Genomic DNA, 13,392 nt, shown 5'->3' with positions numbered 1-13,392 from the left:
ATACAAGGTATATAATGTAAGGCCAACCCACACTGAGCTAGGTAGATAGACAGACCACTTGGAAGTCATAAGACATTAGGATAATTATCCAGAATATTCAATAGCCTTCCGCATGATATTCCACGTGTTCCGTCCAACCAACGCCGCGCTAAAGATGCAAATTAGGAAAGGGAAAAGGGACAAAGACATCCATACATGCCAAGGAGACATTGAAAGACTTCCCACCTAGTATAAATGGCACTGTCTACCCTTTGAGTGTAATCCAGAACAGGAGAAGCGGCCATCACAGCCTTTCCATCCGATCGGTCCCACTCTTCCCTGTAACAACCCCAACCCCTGAAGTTCTTTTCTTGTCCTCCTTAGCCCGCAGGCCACGACTCAAACCACCACCCAGGCCTCTCGCGAGAGACGCGAACGGCGGGCTACGCCACAGTTCCAAGTCATCTTCGTTCTGACCAACTTGGGATGTCTGTGAAGAACTGCCAACCGGTGAAGGCTCAGTCCGCCGACGACGAGATCTGCTCCTGGATCCATGCCTGCTGTTGCCCTCGTTCGACGATGGACTCGGGGGCATTGGCACGTCGATAACGATGTGTTCTGAGCAGTTACAGCCGCACCCACTGGGACACGACTGTATTCTATTAAGATCGCTGTTCGAGTCACTTTGTGGGTCCTTGTCAACGGCGTTGGCTGATATGCTCGTTGAGAACCACTGCTGATGACACTCGAAACAGCTCACATGTCCGCAGCTAAGACAAGGTGTGAACATCCCGTCTACAATCTCGCCACAGATGACGCATGGAAGCTTAGTAGGTAGTGGTTGCGCTGGCTTGCATCTAGGACACTTGATCTGTGAGGAGCCCGTGGTTTTCCCGTTTGAAGTTTGCTCCTTTTTAGGCAGCGCCGAGAAGATAGACAGATGGAGAGCATAACCACATCTTGTGCAGTGCCGTTGAACGTCCAGACCCAAACTGTCCGAATCATTTGGAGCAGTTAGAGACTCCTTGTGTTTAGGTACAGGCAACGAAAGGGAGGCAGTAGAGCCACGGTGGTTCCAGCGGCCAAGGTGTGCATCAGCAGAGTGTTCAGCAGTCCCACCAACTTTCAGGACTTCACTTCTTTCAACCGGAAAACCCCAAATAAATAGCAAATGAGCGTATGCGGCACGATAAGACCGGTAAAGCCAATCTTTCTTGGGATCAAGGAGTGGGGTGTGGGTGTAACCGTCGTTACCGAACGCATCTTGATTCCTGAGGGTTATCTTGACTCTCCCCGACTCTTTGGCATGACGACGCCTGTCGCTCTCGGTATCCGAATGTGTCTGTGAAGTCGCTGTAGTAGTAAAGGTTGTCAGGTAATCGGGAATCGCCGATGCAGCTTTTCCAAAAAGGCCACTTGTATTCCAACCACCTGTAGTGTTCGGGCTACCATTCGGGCTAGATCTTTTCTTGCCCAGATTGCTTGTCGGAGGCGAAGCTGACGAGGGACCGAAAGTGAACGAGCGAGACAAAGAGGACGCAAGAGCAGAACCAATGCCGGAGCCGCTCCGTGGATTCGAGTGGTGATCAGGAGAAGCAGACATTGAAAGGCCTTGGGTTTGAGCCCTTCTATGCAGACCACCAGCACGGGACGTGATAGGAGGCGTGGTGCCCGTCGAGAATGGGGGAGTGAAGTCAACACGCCATAGCTCTGTGGAAGAACGTCCGGAACTCTGAGTAGCCGGTGTGTGATGGCTTTCCTTCGACACGAACGTGACAGGGGTCGCCACCTGTGATCTGCTCTGAGGAGCTTGATTCGAGGGGTACAAATCTAACGGGAAAGGAGAGTGATCCGGCTGGGTAGATGCTGTCCCATCTCGACGATGCTCTTTCCGAGAATCCATTCTCGTATTTGACTCATGAAAAATGCAAGAAAGCATCGCTAGCATTTGCACATCTCCGATTCGCTCAAAATGATCAAAGAGAGCGGGAACGAGCCAACGACCGCCGAGAGGATGCTCGCCCCATTGGATACCTCCGCTTGCCCTAGCCTTAAGAGACTGCTCTCTTTTGACATGATCGTAGCTCAGGTCTATGCCGCTATCTCTCCTTTTTATGTCGCCGACCGCACGTCGCGCCATAGCTATAATTTCAGGTTCAGACTCAGGCTCAGTCGGTGCTTGATTCTGCAGAATCAATCTGATAAGACCCCAAACTTGAGCCAGATCATGGTATCCTGCATCGGTGGCTACAGCAGCATTATGCGCACACACATCTGCGCCATTGCCAAATATTCGATACTGTCTTGCCAATTCTCGTTTCGCCGGGAGAAGATCACTAAAGTCGTGGATAGATATGACATTGTTTGGAGTCTCTGACGATTTGACAGTGACACCGCCAGTTGTAGATTTTTGTGAGTTGTCTGTAGATCTTGGTCGATGGATTCCAAGACTGCCGGCGCTTCGCCATGTCTGTGGTGCCGGAAAACGGCTGGGCAAGCCTGTTAGGAGATCAGAGGAGCCAGATGAACTGGACGACTCCACCGACGAGTCGTCCGAATAATCAGATGCGCCATCGTCAGTCACGGTGATTGTCCCTGTCCCGGTACCTGTCCCAGCTGTAGTTCGCGGCCCGGGCGAACTCGTCTGTAGACGACCAAACCCTTCAAAGACCTTGTCTGTTCTTGAAAGCCTAGTGATCTCGCTAAAGCCCAAGGAATCCAGGAGCGCAATCGATTTGTCTCTTTTGGGTGGAAAGAAGCAGACAAGTCGGCCATCGTTACTCCAAATCGCACCGCAGGCTTTTGCAACTGGGACCATGACATTTGCGTTTACCGGCCGAAGGAGTTCAGAACTCATCCCAAGGTCCTGGCTTTGAAAGTGACCGACCTCTTCGTCTTCATCGCTTGATTCCTCACCACCTAGTCCGTTGACAGGGGATTTCATAGTCTCTCCAAGAACCCATGCGATGCTTTCTTCAAGGCTACGCTCTCCTAGAAGATAGCGTACTACGCCTTCGAGACAGCCTCGTTTTCGAGAAAGGTATGTCTCAGAAATTGTCCGCAGTTCTGCAACAAGATTCGACGCTAGTTCGTCGGTCACGGCAGTCGTCTTTTGAACGTTAAACGTCGGTATCGCGGCTCGAGGGTATTCAGGAGGAAATTTGATGTCCACTTTCAAAAACAAAGAAGCACCTTCTGGGCCCCATGGCCCGTGCAAAGATATCGTTGCCTTCCTTTGTCTTACATCGACCGATTCAAAGACAACCTTGGTGAATTTCTCTCCTACGTGGGTTATCTCGTCCCCAAGGGTCTCAATATCCCAGCCGGATATTTTTACGCCACGCATCCAGGCGATGGGATTCGTATCAGCCCTCAAATTTGACCTGCCCTGCATGCGTACTCTCGAGTCGACGTTACCGCCTTGAGTCCAGCCGCGAGCGTACGGCATCGACACGTTGTTCATTCCGATGCCTCGGTTTAATCGAGGATGGTAATGACTCGAAGCCTGTGACTTTGGTGACAAAATAGCTTCTGACTCGAACAAATCACTGAAATCCTGATCAGAAGGTTCATCGCGGAACGTCTTATACACGGCTCCTTTTCGGGTGATGTTCAATGTGGGGACAAATGACTTTCCTTTCTCATAGCCAACTCCTGCTAGAATTTCAGGAGCGACGCGGTGCAGGCGGAGCTCTTTGTCTGTACCCCAAGATACAAGTTGAAATTCTCTGTGATCTACTCCATCTATCACCGCTCCTCGAGGTCTCCAGAGGAACTCTTTCACCTGGCCCTTATGTCCGGGGAAGCTGTGCACCAAAGGGAGGCTTTCGTTGGGATTGCTACCTTCTCCTGCTCGGCGGCTGTAGAGATGGAGGTCGCTGTTCCCACGCTGGGGCATAGCTAGAACACCCCAACCAAAAGGCGTATTCCTGGCGCGCCAGACTGGAAACGGGGCCTTTATTATCTTCTCAGGAACTTCCTCTTCGGCAGTATAATCCCAGAATTTAATTGTTTTGTCCAAAGAGCAAGTCACAAGCGCTCCGCGGCGCACCCTGTTCCAATCGACGCCGTAGATCTTGGTACTGTGAGCCTCGATAGACCTTATGGGATACGCACCCATCCGATCATCCCAGATTCTAAGGAACTTGTCGTGAGAACTTGCAATGACATGGGGATCTTGTCTGTTCCACTTGACCTGAGTCGCACCAGCAAACCAGTCGGAGAAGGAGACGACAGGCCGCGCAGGAATCCGAAGGTCCCAACAGTGGACAAAGCTGTCAACAGCGCAAGTTGCCAGCATGTCGGGGTGGTGAGCGGAGAAGTTGATGTCGGTAATTGCCCGTGAGTGCGCATGCAGGACATGCTCGATGGAATTTTCCCATGTTTTCATTGCCAAGTTCCATACCAACGCCTTCTGGTTCGATGTACTCACGACCCAGAAGTCACGAGCCGCGAAAGGCGACCACTGAACATCTGCGACCTCCCATGGGGTATGGTGCGGGAGAAAACGAGGCGGGGAGTATGGGGAGTCGAGATCGATTATATGAAGGCCTTCCTTCGACGCTAGGACAACATCTCGTCCGCAGGGCGATATTGACATAGAACCGACAGGTTGCTCGACATGGAATGAACTGTCCTCTCCAAAAGTTGGGCTTTCGAAGGCCGAGGTCAAAGGCCTCGAGTCCGCTGGGCTAGACATTTTGTGTTCCTCCGTAAACCCCACTTAACAGTCGCAATTCAAACTGCAAATCCTTTTAAAAGGTCATGCGACAGCGGAGACAGAAGAAGGATGGGTAGGAGGAGAATCGTGCGCAGCTACAAGATATGTTGCTCCCATTGCGATTTCTTGCTTGCTGTAATATTGCAGATCGTGCAGGTCGCATTACCTAGTAGCGCAGCGCAAATCCATTGTCGGCCTGGATAGGTATACGGGTCCTAGAGGTATGGACAGCAGGTACCTATATTTGCTTATAACCGGTCAGTAGCTGCATGGACAATGGGATTGTATGATGAGTCGGTGTGGCATACCTTTTATCATAAGCAGCTAGAGCTCCAGCATGAAGATCGGGGACGAGCTCCATTTGCGGGACTAAGGCTGCGCATAAGGTCTCTCCGCAGCGCCGGAGAGCGGGCGGTCGCCGTATCTGTTACGGGAAGCCGTATGCCCCTCATCCCATCTTACGTCGTGCTTCATCTTCAGCCTTGCCCGGAGAGGCTTTGTTTGTCCACGAGTCTGTCTTGCGCCGTTTAATAATTCCCCAGAGCACCCACCGCTTCTCCGCTCTGTCTCCAGATTTTAGCTTTTTAAGCTTTTTGTCTGTCACCCGGTGCTTTCGTCGTTTGACCTGTTCCGGGAGATCTACATCCTGCAGAACACAAGACCATATCCGAAGTTCGGAAGCACCACATTGAGCACCTTTTTGACTTGACACCATAATCTGTGGGCGGCCTAAGATATTCCCAAAGCCTTCAAGATGGCTTTGCCAAAGAGAATAGTGAAGGAGACGGAACGCCTCATGGCGGAGCCGTAAGTATTCTACCTGATAAGAAATGGTCTTTACTTTTTTCGGTTTTGATTGACCATTACCTCAAGAGTTCCAGGAATTCATGCTGTACCTCATGAGGATAACCTGCGATATTTCGATGTCACTATCCACGGTCCTGCCCAGTCCCCATACGAGGGTAAGAGCTTCTACAAATCGATGTTGTGGATGGAATTTGCAGTTGACATTTGTTCAGGCGGGATCTTCAGGCTTGAGCTGTTCCTACCGGATGACTATCCCATGACTCCCCCAAAGATCCGCTTTTTGACCAAGATTTATCACCCCAACATTGATCGGCTCGGTAGAATCTGTCTCGACGTCTTGAAGAGTAAGCAATTCCTACCTTCTCTTTATCCCATGCAGGCAGTATGAAAGTGCATTTTTCCTCACCGCTAACATTTTGAAGACAACTGGTCCCCCGCTTTGCAGATCCGCACTATCCTCCTGTCAATCCAGGCCTTGCTTGGAGCTCCCAACCCGGACGACCCTCTTGCAAACGACGTTGCCCAACGATGGAAGGAGGACGAGCCGGCAGCGATACAGACAGCGAGGGAATGGACTAGGACGCATGCAATGACCTAGATTTTGAAGTGAAAATATTCTTTGATGGAAGAAATGACCTTGACAACGTGTGATGTGAACATAGACAACCCTGGGCATTGAACTGCAGTTAGCTGAGGGCGAGACGATTTTACCGACAGAAGTTTGGGGACCTAGGCTGTTCTCTCTATTTATATTTAGCCCGGCGTTGAACAAGTCTTCTGAGCACGTCCGTGCGAAATGACGGTTTCATTTTTCTAGAGATTAAAGGTACTATTATACATAAAGTCAAGATCCCCGGATTTGGTTCGTTTCCCTCTCTTATAGCCTGTATTGCGGTAAACTAGGAGCTAAAGCTCACTTATTCAGGCGTTCCACAGAAGCCAAACGTCTCTTTTTATTCCTAATTGGAACTTTGCGGGAGACTCGACCTTTACCCATTTACTGCACTATATAGCACACCCCGAGGGAAAGGAGATCGACTTCTCTTTTGGCCCAATTGGAAGCTGGATAGTTACATCTCTATTACACTTATACTTTGATTGCACATACAAGCTTCAAACGAGAATACTAAAGCAATACATAAATTTATAGATATTAACTCTTATTTATATTATTCTCTACTTTTCCATTCTACTGACGCTGTCACATTTGTTTAGCCAGGAGAGAGTATACTATGCATATCAGACTGGAGATGTGTTAAGAAACCGATGCCATTGTTCTCAAAATTTTAATCCTACTATTAGGAACGCTACTTTTTTTCCCTGAGAAGACTCATGAGGATATCTCCTAGTGGTGCTAGAATTTTTTTATTACCGTACTCCACTTTATTTTGAAACATGTTGCCTAATTTGCCATATGGCATCTTGTCTTCCGGTCTTTTTGATTTAATGGTGCAAACTTCAACAGGTGTGGACATTTCCAAGGAATGCTTTTGGCATCAGAAGAATCTCGTAGCTAGACCTCCTTTGGCTTACTATTCAGGCCTCCTTTGTTTAAGATCTATCGGGAACTATTTGTCCACGTGACAGACTACAGTAAGATGTTGCATTTGTATCTACTACTATCATCTATTATCAACCGTCATAGTATGGATTTTAGGACACTGATCACGTTCATCTATGATTATGTTTTATAATTCACATCGTGATCACCATTACCATTTGTCTTTGGAACCTCTTCTGGGATGTCTTGTCTGTTGCACTGTTCCTTGGTTTTGAAACATGTTTCTACAATAGGATGACGGAATCTATATCCGTCACTCGATATTTTTCCAGGCAGACTCTAAATCGACATAGAGACTTACTCTATGTTCATCTACAAATTGAAATCGGAATATTATCTATCCGGTTTATCACATTGTTAGAATCCCACAGAACTCGTAGAATCGAATCGTCTATTAGTCTTGAAGTAGCCCGTAGGGATTCATTGTTGACATTCGCCGTCGTTCTAGGTTCTATGCTCTAGCAGCTTCGAATTTTGTGGCAAATACGCACATGGGTTCGACTGTACCGCCGGAAGCTCTGCTCGATATGACAGACATCTGCCACCTCTGACATGGACACGGCAAAGGTTGCACCGTGTCACTCTATCGGAGTATTTCAGGACTCGAAGACATAGACGTAGCGACCTCGTCCCGAATGTTAAATACTGCCCCTAAATGGGGCTTTGTCATCTTTTCATGTAGTTCATGGATTCGCTGAAAGAAACTTCACGGACAGATAAGAGGGTGGAATGTCAGCTCCGCTAAGCTTTTATAAGAAATCTGGACAATGTTTCCTTTTTCTGAAGCCCCAGAATAACATCAGTCATGAATTGTTTTGCCAAGATATCTATCAACTTCGGAGTCAATAAAACCTAAAGGAAAGTCTTCCGTTCCAGCTCTGGTTCGATAATTGATGTAAAAAAGAGAAATATTCGGTAAGGACCATTGTCTTATTATCAGTCTCGGAGACTGACAACGGAATGCTAAGACTGTAGGAATCCTGGGAGATAAGATCTTATCGGCAATTGTATAAGGCTTACAACCCATTTCTCATAGGATCTACCTACCTGTAAGACATGGAAAACATAATCTTTGTCCCTGTGCATTGTCCGCACAACCATGTCTGTCCACTGCACTTCTTGTTATCATAGTACCTCTCCATTGCCTAAGATGGAGCGCCCACATGGCTCAGCAGATTGGCAGTCCAACGACATAATTAGTGCTAATTCTCTCATCATGCGTGCCGAGCCACTAGAACCCTAAGTTCACATGCAAAGGATTCGGTCTCGCCGTGTACTTTCATCCCAAAGATCACACTTATCTTTGCTCTCAATCAGTTGTTGCATTGGAATATACAACTTCCTGTCGCTTTTCGGCTTGTCAAATCGTTCTCCCTTCTTCAAAATGGACAACAGTGATCTTCCGCAGGAGGCCACCAATATACCTCTGCCAAGCACCTCTGGGGGGCCTCCGGATTCACAAGGCTCTGACGAAGAAGGACTTGAGGCATCCACACCGGGCGTTCACCGATACATCTCGGAGACCGAGCGAGAAGGTCGGCGGCATACTCTCGGGAAGTATCTAGAGCAATTAGACAAGGCCACGAAACCAAAGGCAAAGCAAAGTATCCGCGTGCGCGCCGGATTCTTCAAAGAAAAGCTGGTGAGGAGGCTGAAGAAAATAGGCAAATTCATTCTGTTTGGATAGAAGAGGTAAGAACTGTCTCATCCAGAATATTCATAGGTTTTACTTCTTACTAGGTGAGTTGACGGGAGGACTCCTCCGCACACGGTTCTAGTCTCACCCGTGAAAAAGCCTGTCTTCGCAGAGGCCCGGAGCTTCTGAAATTTTGCGAATTCGATGCTTCTTTTTCTCCAGAATACGTACTTCTTTCAAAACACATCTCAATAAACTGTCCGCACGCATAAGGGGAGAAACCAACGACACATCCGAGATGAACAACAAAGAAAATCCTAATTTTAGTCACAAGTCCTCTTCATCGAAAATGACAGAACAACGATATCCACTGGGAATTGGCCAAGAGATCAACGAGTTGAGAGCATCAAGCTATCGCGAGTCCAAGGGAAGAGAACGGGGACAACTCCCTTTGAATTTTCAGCAGAAGACTGAACATGTATTTTCTCGTTCAAAGAGCATTTAATCCAAATGTAAGTTCTTCCATGAAATTTCGTCACCTGAAAGAAAAAGTTCTATCGGAAATGGCAATTCCCTTCATGTTAGCCTTTCTATTATAACCAGGTCCTTTTCTCAAATCAAGTCCCCCATGACCGACTACCAGATAAGTTCTCATCGCATGCAAGCAAGAGGCATTACCCAAGCAGTAAATCAGCAATCCGGCGACCTCCGCGCGATCAGTTGATCTCTGAATGGTTAAGGGAATATCACGCACAGCAGGCCATCGTGGAGCCATTGGGACTCATTCAATCGGCTTCCTTGGACGATCCTGAATTCTGCAAGTTGGTTCTCTTGACAAACACAGGAGCCCTTCGAATTCGGAGGGAGAAGAGGAAAGTGAGCTCCATGAGCATCATTTCACTGACTTGATCGACTAGCCGGAGTATATCCGCCAGGACACTCGAACACAGGTAATTGTACACACTCCGGATGGCCCCAAGCCAGTCTGCAGAGAACACGATCCTCGATACCGGTATGCGAAGAATTTGCGAAGCACTTAATGCTTCGCAAATTGCCCAGTGTGCGGCAAGGAGTGCTGTGTGTACGAGACGGAATGGCGCGTGTACACCAGCACGGACACGGACTTCGAACAGAAAGAGAAGGCCCGTAAGCTCCTCGAGGAAATTTGGCACATGGGGGTCTTGGCTCAAAGTGTATGTACTTTCTCGAAGTGCACCGTCCCTGGAGGTTGCGGGCGGTACGTATGCCCAGAGTGTTGCGGCGCCTGTCCTGGGGAACTGTACAATGACATCCAGTGCAAGGTATATCTTGAGTTCACGAACATCTCTGTGGCACGAGTTCTAACATGCATTATAGAAGTGCAAGCCCGACCCATGGGCACCCTGCGACTGGCACGAGTAGGGCGCAGAAGGGGCAGGTCAGCGGGGAAGTAGGGGAAATGGTAGTTAGTAATGGTGGTTTTCCTTGTTTTGCTTTCGTTTTATATTTTATACACAATCAATGTAACAGAGAAACATCACTTCTTCTCGCTTCCCTGTTTTTTCGGCAGGAGAAGCACATGGAAGAAGAGGCAAAATATGAGCCATTATGGGCAGCGAGTGCGGTTTCAGACGGGATCAGAACGTAACGTGTAAAGTAATCAGGCTTAGCAAGTGAATCACAATATTTTCTAATTTTTTACCGCAACTTGGCCCAACGGGCGTCACGGTCTATCCCAAGGTCGGTAATATGTAGCATGGGAGGAGGCTGGCGGAGGTTGACGGCCAAGGGCAGACGCGGTCACGTGGCACACTTTAGCGAGGCTCCCGCACCGCACCACAATTGTGTCAGACTCACGACAGGCTCGCCGCAAAGACGATTCGATTCAACCACCCAACGCCAACAGACAACAACTCGTCCCGACCGGCTGCGCATCTCCAGCATTCAAGATGCGTACCTACGACGATACCTTCAGCGGCGAGAAGATCTACCCTGGAAAGGTGCGTCCGTCTTACCTTCAACTTCCGCGGTTCTATGACGCCTCCCGATAATGCGGCGAGCATCGAGTCCGCAGCACGAACTCCGAACAGGTGTAACCGCCATCAGGAACAAATGTTAACATCTATGTTTTCTTATATTATAGGGTAAGCTGTACGTCCGTGGCGACAGCAAGATCTTCCGCTTCCAGAATGGAAAGTCCGAGTCCCTGTTCCTCCAGCGCAAGAACCCTCGCCGGATCGCTTGGACCACCCTGTACCGTCGCCAGCACCGCAAGGGTATCTCTGAAGTTAGTACCGCCCTATTCCCGATTTTCTTTTGGTTGATAATACGTGTGGAATGGAAGTTTGGGGAGAATTGAGAGTCGATCTGGGTTTGGGATACAGTTACGACTTGCGGCTGGGGAATTGGGAGAAAGGACAGGTGAAGGAATATCGGACAAAGGCTGACGGGTATTTTTGCACAACAGGAAGTTGCTAAGAAGCGTACCCGCCGTGTCATCAAGTCCCAGCGTGCCGTCGTCGGTGCCTCCCTCGATGTGATCAAGGAGCGCCGTAGCATGCGCCCCGAGGCTCGTGCCGCTGCCCGCGCCGCCGCCGTCAAGGAGGCCAAGGAGAAGAAGGCCGCTTCCGAGAGCAAGAAGAAGGCCGAGAAGGCCAAGAACGCCGCCATGGCGTCTCAGGGCAAGGTTCAGCGTATCCAGAGCAAGCAGCAGGTCAAGGGTGCTGCTCCTAAGGTCAGCGCCAAGTCTCGTTAAGGGTACCGGGTGTCTGTCTCTTGGTGCGAGTGGTGGAACTTGTGTTGCAAAACTGAGGTTTTCTGGAGCTGGGCTGTTTCCGCAAATTCAAAAAAGAAATGGGCATATGAGCTACGGGTCCTCGCGGACAGAAAGATCCCGTTTAGTATGGGCCCGCTCGGCTCTCGATAGGCTTATCATTGCGCGCCATACTGTTTTTTTCCAGGAATGGAATGGATGTGATATGATGGCTTTTTCACGGCTCCGGCCAGTAGATTCCAGAAAGGGGCTTATGGACCGTCTCCAATGGACTAATACCATCAATATTTCCGTTCTATTCAGCCGTGAATCTCGTTCATACGCAACTCAGTTTCACACTGTCAAGCCGATGTAGTGCCAGTACACGTGCTGTGCCATATTCCCCAGTACATTTGCTCGAAGTATCAAACCCAGTTCACACAACGCTACATCTAATGTTGTGTTTGAACTTAGTAGAAGGAGGATGGAGCTCGATCTTGCTGTAGTTAGCAAGTAGACACGACAATAGAGAGTTTTTGAATATTTCTCAGACTGTCCAGCCAATAGAAGTAGTCGCGATATTCGTGTTAGATCTGCCTTGTAAATCCCGCGCGTATATGCGCGCATCGGCTTTTACTCCGCATTTTCAGATTAACCCTAAGACAAGACTGTAGGGCTAAAACCTAAAAATATATCGCCCCCGTTTCCGCCTGGAGAACCTTCAAGCAGCCTTACACGTATGAGTCGAATATAGATCTCGTAAAGCCCATTTCTGTAACATTCTTTCATCTTGGGACAAAATATTGTACCATACGTCATATCAGTAAGGCAAGAAAGACCAAGCCGAAGCACAGCGTCACCACCTCGCCGGCGTGGGGCGGGATCTTTGACACCTGAGGCATAAACATCTGTATGGAACTTATGACCCTCCGCTTCCCTCATCAACCTTAAGACCTTCTTCTTGCAACATCCGACACACAACTTCATCCATACAGACCAGACAAGCATACGACAGCCTACAGCGCACGATAAGTAACCATGGGTAAGGTTCACGTAAGTACTATCAACTCTCATCTCCACTGCTTTTCTCCAGCGACAGCTGACAGTCATATATAGGGATCTCTCGCCCGTGCGGGTAAGGTCAAGTCCGCGACTCCTAAGGTGCGTCACTTTCCTTTCTCTTTACTTTTCTTTATCCCCTTTACTTAGAGAGCGGTCATCCGGGACAAAAACACGGTTCTTTTTGATAAACAAAAAGATGCTAACCATATACAAACCATCAGGTCGAGAAAGCGGAGAAGAAGAAGCTCCCTAAGGGCCGCGCCATGAAGCGCCTCAAGTACACCCGCCGCTTCGTCAACGTCACTCTAACCGGTGGAAAGAGAAAGGTACGTTATCTATCGATCTGAGCTGTTCAGAGATGAAACGGAGATGGGTGGATGGATGGGAAATCGTCCATAAATCATATCATATACTTCCATAGATAATATGATATGAGATGGCAAGACCCAGCATCATCGATGGATAAAGAAATCCATCTCCTCCGTGTGGATGATCCTCTCTAGATGGATACAGATGAAACTGACGGGTTTCTTCTTGAACAGATGAACCCCAGCCCAACCTCGTAATCCTCGACTCCACACATCTTTTTTATTTCTGCGAGGCGAAAGAGGCGCGTTTTAATGAGGATGGTCATTTTTGTGGGCGGTCGGCGGTTTGCGATGAAGATAGGCGAACATGCATAGCTGAAGATAGGGGGAAGCAAAGGAAAAAATACCAGGCGAAGGTCGCAGATCTTCCCTTTATCGACCTCGCCCCGTCTCGGATTTTCAAATGCGGCTCGAGACTTGCTTTTCGCCCTTCTTCGTCTATGCTCGATCGATCCGAAAAGTCTCTTTTTCTCCCGGTTTTTTTCTTGTGCTTAGCTCTTTTTACGAGAAAATGGAAAGTCGGCTCTC

At 48.7% G+C, this 13,392-nt stretch overlaps 5 protein-coding genes across 5 annotated transcripts; 4 read left to right on the top strand and 1 right to left on the bottom strand.

Annotated features, from left to right (window-relative positions):
* Positions 1–283: 283 nt before the first annotated feature.
* On the bottom strand, positions 284–4,678 carry VTN00DRAFT_8967 (uncharacterized protein; the record flags this gene model as incomplete). The annotated part of the gene is made up of 1 exon (XM_069435874.1): positions 284–4,678. The coding sequence occupies one exon, from the start codon at positions 4,676–4,678 to the stop codon at positions 284–286; it is 4,395 nt and encodes a 1,464-aa protein (XP_069285777.1).
* A 775-nt stretch (positions 4,679–5,453) lies between these two features.
* On the top strand, positions 5,454–6,104 carry VTN00DRAFT_8966 (uncharacterized protein; the record flags this gene model as incomplete). Its single annotated transcript, XM_069435873.1, has 4 exons — positions 5,454–5,506; positions 5,573–5,661; positions 5,719–5,850; positions 5,929–6,104. The coding sequence occupies 4 exons, from the start codon at positions 5,454–5,456 to the stop codon at positions 6,102–6,104; spliced, it is 450 nt and encodes a 149-aa protein (XP_069285776.1).
* Positions 6,105–8,451: 2,347 nt separating this feature from the next.
* On the top strand, positions 8,452–8,754 carry VTN00DRAFT_8965 (uncharacterized protein; the record flags this gene model as incomplete). The annotated part of the gene is made up of 1 exon (XM_069435872.1): positions 8,452–8,754. The coding sequence occupies one exon, from the start codon at positions 8,452–8,454 to the stop codon at positions 8,752–8,754; it is 303 nt and encodes a 100-aa protein (XP_069285775.1).
* Positions 8,755–10,631: 1,877 nt separating this feature from the next.
* Positions 10,632–11,437, top strand: VTN00DRAFT_8964 (60S ribosomal protein eL24; the record flags this gene model as incomplete). The annotated part of the gene is made up of 3 exons (XM_069435871.1): positions 10,632–10,682; positions 10,826–10,969; positions 11,150–11,437. 3 exons carry the CDS (start codon positions 10,632–10,634, stop codon positions 11,435–11,437), a joined length of 483 nt encoding a protein of 160 aa, XP_069285774.1.
* A 1,035-nt stretch (positions 11,438–12,472) lies between these two features.
* Positions 12,473–13,062, top strand: VTN00DRAFT_8963 (40S ribosomal protein eS30; the record flags this gene model as incomplete). The annotated part of the gene is made up of 4 exons (XM_069435870.1): positions 12,473–12,487; positions 12,551–12,595; positions 12,718–12,822; positions 13,039–13,062. The coding sequence occupies 4 exons, from the start codon at positions 12,473–12,475 to the stop codon at positions 13,060–13,062; spliced, it is 189 nt and encodes a 62-aa protein (XP_069285773.1).
* Between the last annotated feature and the right edge of the window lie 330 nt (positions 13,063–13,392).

The sequence above is a fragment of the Thermoascus crustaceus genome (assembly GCF_041956765.1).
Source record: "Thermoascus crustaceus strain CBS 181.67 unplaced genomic scaffold VTN00scaffold_6, whole genome shotgun sequence".
In the NCBI taxonomy this organism is placed as follows: Eukaryota; Fungi; Ascomycota; class Eurotiomycetes; order Eurotiales; family Thermoascaceae; genus Thermoascus; species Thermoascus crustaceus.
Note: the sequence above shows the minus strand (reverse complement) of the source record. Positions and strands in the feature narration are given on the sequence as shown.